Source organism: Rattus rattus, chromosome 15, assembly GCF_011064425.1.
Source record: "Rattus rattus isolate New Zealand chromosome 15, Rrattus_CSIRO_v1, whole genome shotgun sequence".
NCBI classification, from domain to species: Eukaryota; Metazoa; Chordata; class Mammalia; order Rodentia; family Muridae; genus Rattus; species Rattus rattus.
The window spans coordinates 74,121,383-74,128,099 of record NC_046168.1 but is presented as its reverse complement, the minus strand read 5'-3'; the positions used below and the strand labels follow the sequence as shown (position 1 = coordinate 74,128,099).

Sequence of the window (6,717 nt, the reverse complement as noted above, 5' to 3'; positions counted from 1 at the left end):
AACTGGTATTTCCATAAATTTCAGTGTTTTGAGCTTTTGACTAATGATTGAGGTACATACCTATCTGTTCAATATATATTCAAAACGAGTAAATTACACATCAGACGCCATGCTAATGCACACGCTGAACTTGTGACAGAGAGAGGACAGACATGAGAAAAACGTCCCCGACTGAGAGTCCGTAAGCATCTTCCACGTCTGAGTTTCCTCAGGTGTTTGTGCTCATGGAGTGGAATTCTATCAGAGAATGCTGTTTACCCCACTCCAAGCACAGGGAAGCAGGTGAGGGATCATCCCCAGGCATGCATTTTCTGAAGACAGGAAGAAGCTTCCCTTGCCTACAGACTTCCATTCTTGTTAACACAAGCATCGTCAGTCAAATGCTATACCATGATGTCTGCGTGTGCAGCTGCTTTTACCTTCAACCTGGATGAGAATTGCAGCAGATAAGGCTTTTTTGTTTACATATATATGTATATGTATATATATTTGGAGGCAGTTCTGTAACTTTATTTGACATTCAGCAGTTAGTTCTCATCCACATTGACCGTCTGTAGCTATCTGAATGTGGTAACAGGCCCGTAAGTTACCAGTGTGTAGAGCTTGTTTGGTGAATCCTCATCCTCATTATGCTTCCTGGACAAACGTACTCGGATGCGGTGCGGAACATTCCTTATTCCCTTGGCCTGGATGGCTTTATTGAGCCTGGTGCCTATGTGCACATCTGGAGTCCCCATCTCCTTCATGGCAAATTTCCGAATTTCTCTGAGTGCCCGAGGAGGAGCACGCTTCTTGAAGCCCACACCATGGATGCGCTTGTGAATGTTGATGGTGTATTCTCGGGCCACCACCTCGTTGATGGCAGAACGGCCCTTCTTCTCGCCACCCTTTTCGGGAACCATTCTGCCTGGCCCAAGTTGGAAAGCTCTATATTTTAATTATTTAAATATTTTACTTTTTATATTTTGCCTCCACTTGTCCTGATGAGTTGATGTATTCCCCAGTACACACAGGAAAACTGAGGAACTACAACCAGGGGCCACATCTGGGTGCTACTGGATTTTTTCAAGGCCTGGGTAGTTTAGAATGCTCCTATGTGCTAAGTGATCTTATTCTAAAGAGATCAGTGTTTGTGACACAAAGTTACATGAAATTCAACACTTACTGTCTAGGGATCATATTATTGAAATATAGTTATTCTCATTTGATTAGACAATTAATACATCTAAATTACTTGCTACTTGGCAGAAAATGCTTGCTGACCCCTTGCCTAGAGCAATGAGATGGATTGCTCAGTTAAATGGACTATGTTCAGAAGCAAGCCTGAGACTTACTTTCTTATTATAGAGTGAGTATAACTTACACTCAAAATATAAACCTTTCTATACATATTTATTCTTAACAAGCATCATTTTATACATGTGTGTTTATGTGTGTGTGTGTGTGTGTGTGTGTGTGTGTGTGTGTATGTTAACCAGGGCTCCCAAATCTCATGGAACCTTGACTAAAAATAAGTAAATAAATATTAATAAATAAAAGTAGCCATCTTTTACTATTCTGTATCAAAAAGAACAACTTTCCCTCTGGATTATTGATACATCCTTCTCTCTGTATTTCTCCCATTCTATCCCCACATTAAGAGAATTCTATTGGGGGAAGAAGAACAGAGAATATGCCTCTGAGAGGAACATGAGGAGGCAGGGATGCGTTTCCTCTATTCATTCCTGCATCTTGTCATGGCCTTAGGATGTGGAAGGGGTGTGTAAGGAACGCAGCCCCACAGATACCATACAGGGTAGATTCTGAGGCCCGAGACATCAGACCCTGCTGAAGTCCCATACACTTGCTTGGCTTGGATGTGTCTAGCAGCAGACCTTATTGGAGCACAATGCCTGGGAAGAGAAAGGATTGGGCGTCATCACAGGACAGAAGGTTTATGAGGCCAGGCAGCTGAAGACCCTGGATGACTGGTTGGAGTTCTTGCCTCCCTGGCAGGCCCGAAGCTGAGCATTAATACTCAAAAGCCTTAAAAATTATTGATAAAAAAGGAATCCATAGAGGGTTGACTTTTCTCACTGAAATTCACATGAGCCATGCTATTAAAACTCTCCCCTCTTTTCCTCTGGTGCTCCACTGATGATCCTATTGTTAGCATGGGCCGCCACCCCGCCCCGTGGTGAGTGCTGAACCCATGTGATTTTCCTACTGTGAAAACGGGAGAAAGATTGAATTTCTTTCAAAAGACATTCTTTTGAGGGTAGACTCTCTGACACTTAGTGACCCTGAATTACCGGTATTGTAAGAACAAGTCATACCCAAAGTCTCGTTTCTGCCGTGGTGTCCCTTATGCTAACTAAGATCCGCATCGTTGACTTGGGATGGAAGAAAGCAAAAGTTGATGAATTCCCACTTTGTGGCCACATGGTGTCAGAGGAATATGAACAGTTCTCTTCTGAAGCACAGAGGCTGCCCCTGCTGGTACCAACAAATACCTGGTAAGGAGTTGTGGCAAGGGTGACTTTCATATCCGAGTGAGGCTCCGCCCTTTCCACGTCATCGGTATCAAGATGTTGTCTTGTGCTGGGGCTGACAGGCTCCTGAGAGGTATGCGCGGTGCCTTCGGGAAACCCCAGGGCACAGTGGCCAGGGTTCATATTGGCCAGGTCATCATGTCCATCTGCACCAAGCAGCAGAATAAGGAACACGTGATTGAGTCTCTGCACAGAACTGAGTTCAAGTCCCCTGACCACCAGATGATCCACATCTCAGAGAAGTGGGGCTTCACCAAGTTTAAAGCAGATGATTTGAAGACACGGTTGCCGAGAAGCAGCTCATTCCTGATGGTCGTGGTGTCGAATCTATCCTCAATTTTGATTCCCTGGACAAGTAGAGAGCCCTGCATTCCTGAAGGCTTCCACAGTGCTCTCCTATATCCTACTAAATCGTGTTCAGTAATAATCCAGTCTGGAAAAAAAAAAAAACCTCTCCCATTCAAAATGCAACTTGAAAAGACACCTCATATTTACCTAAACAGGCTTGTAGAATCCATCCTTCCAGAGTTCTGCTCCAAGGGAGGGAGCAGAACCATGAAACCTGGTAAGAGATCATGTTTTATTTCACAAATCAATCATATTGGTGGGTGATGACCTTAGCCCAGGAGCTCTGGAGTTCGAGAATGTCCACCACCTCTTAGCTTGCTTTGGTTTCCACCTTCCTGTTTAACTGCCTAAACATAGCCAACTGAGTTAGTTGTAATAACAAAACTTCATTAAATGCTTAAGAGCAACTAAGATAGGGTGGAAAAAGTTACACAGTTGGTACAAATTATTTATAGGGCCACTCTCAGATCTGACATTCTTGCTTTCTTATTCTCAAGTAGGAAACTCTTTCAAAGAAATATTCAAACTAATGTTTGGCCAGATATGTGTGTATCACGGCCTAGTCAGGTTAAGATGGCTTAATATAAAATTAACTACTACAAAATATAGAATGATTTAAATTCATTCCATAAATCTAATGTTACCTTGACATCTAAAGCAGGTAAAGAAGCTGGGTATAATGTGAAAATGTGTTGCCTCAGGACTTTGGAGTCTGACACCAAAGATCTGGAGTTAGAGGCCAGGCTGGGCAATGTAGCAAGTTCAAGGCCAACTTGAACTTCATAATGAGATCCTTTCCCAACCCTCCCACACCACACAAAAATTCAATCGACGCAATACATCATACTAACAAACTAAAGATGAAAACTCAAATAGCCTATCAGGTGATGCTAAAAAGTGGCAAAATTCTTAATCTGTCCACAATTAAAAATGAATTTAAGTCAACCCTAACTTACTTTCTTATTAGGAACTTATTCTCAGACCGGGATGTCATTCAGTGATGGAGGGAGCACTTGCCTGGTATTTGTAAAACCTCTGCTTGATCCCCAGAACTCCCAAAAGAAGAAAGAATTTACTTAATGGAACTTACTTGCAACACATTTAATGACAACAGATGAAGTGTTTTCTCACTGTGATCAGGAACAAAGTAAGGCTGTCCAGTTTCAACAATTGTCTTCAGCCAAGTGCTGAAAGTCACAGACAGAGCCATGAGGCAACCAGAGGAAGTCAAAGCATAAAAGATTAGAAAGGAAGAGACAAGCACTCCCTATCTGATAGTTTGCCAAAAAGCTTCCTAGGAGTGCCAAGTGAATTCAACAAGTTCTCAGAATCTAAGATAAAAAAATAAAATAAACCCTGAATTGCATATGGCAGCAATGATCTTTAATAAGGAAAAGGTGTAGTATCATTCGTCGTTACAGTCACATCTTTAATCAAACACTCTTGGGTATAAATCTGACAGAACCTGCATACTGAAAGTCTGAGACTGCAAAGAAAGGAAAAGAAATGAGAGAGGGAGAGAGAGAGAGAGAGAGAGAGAGAGAGAGAGAGAGAGAGACTGACTTTGTTAGAGAAGGTCAGAAAATTCAACACAAAGAAGTTATCAATTCTCCCAAACTAATAATGGGCTTATCATTATTACGATCAAATTCTAGCAAAAATGTTTAATATACATTTCAATCACCACCCTAAATTGCTGTGTAAAGGCAAAGTATCTGGAATACATGGTAACTTGGAAACATTTTGAATAATGACCTTTCCAAAATAAATGGTAAGCATCAAATGACAGAGTCTCAAAATGTAAGACCAAAATAAATGCTCGGTAACCTTCCCATAGCCATTCATATTCTATTCCATCTGAAAAAAAAAGATACAAAATGAAATTCTTGAATGAAGAGAAAAGATAAAATGCCATATCTATAGAGAACAAAGACACAAATTACAATGTATTTCTCATTGGAAACAATTCAAGGGAAAGAGTAAAAGGAAATTCTTACAATATTGGATTAAAAGAAACTACCAACCTAGAATTCTCTATCAGCAAAGCCAGTTTTGCAAAGTGAATGAGAGATAACCACTTGTAAGCTGAACCACATGGTAGTTGTTGAGTGCAGTGCTAGAACTTAGAAGGCGCAGAAAGGAGAGTGAAGAGTTCAAAGTCTGCCTTAGCTACATAGTGACTTCAAGGCCAGTCTTGGCTACAAAGTGACTCCAAGGTCAGTCTTGAAATCCTGTCTCAAGGAAAAGAAATACCTTTTTGTTGCCAGAAAAGCAGAACTACAGAACTAGGTTGGACTAGTGATTGTGGAGTATAAGAGATACAGAAGACGCAGGGTGTGCATATGAACGGCACAAAACTCTCTGTGATGGAAGCCTTCTGCACCCTGACAGTACCCTGGCTGTGGTTTTATACTTCACCTTTCCAGTCTGTTGCAATTGGAGAAAATGGGCACCTCTCTTACCGCTACAATATTGAAATATGATGGTACATCTTGGAACTAAACGTGAATCTACCATTATCTAAAATACGAACTCAATCAACAAAGAACTCAACTTCTTCCATCGGCATTCTCTTCCTCCCTCTTCCTTCTTTCCACCTCTTCCTCTTTCCCTCCCCCTCATCTTCCCCCTTCCCCTCCTCTTCCTCCTCCTTCACCCTGCCTTGTTTTTTCACCTCCTCTTCTCTCCCTCCCTTACCTCCTTCCAACCACAGACAACTATTCCTTTCCACCCTTATCCTGCAGTTGATGTGTTAATGAGTCAGACCAAAGGTAAGTAGATTGCACCCTTTCAGCAATGGGTATCAGGTATCCCTTCCTATGCCCTTTTCACAGTGGCCTACTGCTCCAAGCATGTGTTATCCTACCTGGTACTGAACAGGGACCAAATACGATGCTTTTCTTCAATGGCTCCAGCAGAGAATCTAAATCTTGCCCTTGTTCTCACACAACTTTCTGGCACCAATAGGTATCTCTAACACTTTCTCTAGGACGTAATCTCTCCTTCTCGCCTTGTCAGTACCTGTGTAGCTCCGTGACTTGCTTCGTTTCATCAGTGGCTTGTTCTAGATGCTTAGAGAACCTACATGACTTTCCACATGTTCATGTGCTTGTGAAACTAAGGACGGTCTCTCTGACTTTTTGCTGTTTGGATCTACTGGGCCTCTGGTTCTCCACTATATCTGCAGACTTCCAAGTCAGCAGGGCTGGGAAAAGAGGTCATTCCCCCGAGGACTTCTGCCCTGTGCTCCAACCCTCCCTTATGTCTATTTTCCAAAGGGCTTCTACAAGGATGTTCCCAGCTGACCTGCAAGTTTTAAACTTCAGATCCTGTTTACACTATCTGGGTAATTCTGGTTCCACAGCAGCTACTCTTCTCTCAGGACAATTCACAACTCTTATACTTAAGTTATCCTGTTAACGGGGCATCTCTTGGGATGAACAAATGAAGAAAAAGATCTAAAAAGCCTGAAAAGAAGGACAAACTTCTGACACTAGCACGGGAGAGAAGATCTGGCCCTTCTGTGAAGTCCCCTGTGTTTTATGAAGGACTAACAAGGAGATGCTTCAGTAATACCCTTCCTCCCTCACACACAGCGCTTTGACCACAGGGCTTCTCCTGCCCACACTGCCTACAACTTGCCTTCCACTTTAGCACAAATCTGCTTGTCCCTGAGATGCAAGAAATCCTTTGAAGCTGACGTGATGACCTATACCTGTAACTCCAAGGAAACCCAGACTTCCTCTAGGTACCAAAACAAACGAGTAAAAAAGGGGAAAAAAACTTTTTAAAACAATAGGCACGGGGCTGGAGAGATGGCTCAGCGGTTAAGAGCACT

General features: G+C 42.3%; 1 protein-coding gene and 1 pseudogene across 1 annotated transcript; one reads left to right on the top strand and one right to left on the bottom strand.

Moving 5' to 3' along the window:
• Positions 1 to 488: 488 nt before the first annotated feature.
• On the bottom strand, positions 489 to 902 carry LOC116885006 (60S ribosomal protein L31-like). The gene has a single exon (XM_032886244.1). It carries the CDS (start codon positions 900 to 902, stop codon positions 558 to 560), a length of 345 nt encoding a protein of 114 aa, XP_032742135.1. The 3' UTR covers positions 489 to 557.
• A 1,251-nt stretch (positions 903 to 2,153) lies between these two features.
• LOC116884775 lies at positions 2,154 to 2,908 on the top strand (annotated as a pseudogene).
• Positions 2,909 to 6,717: the final 3,809 nt, after the last annotated feature.

Coding starts and splice junctions, on each gene's coding strand:
- LOC116885006 (XM_032886244.1), bottom strand. CDS start 902: ATGGTTCCCGAAAAGGGTGGCGAGAAGAAGGGCCGTTCTGCCATCAAC.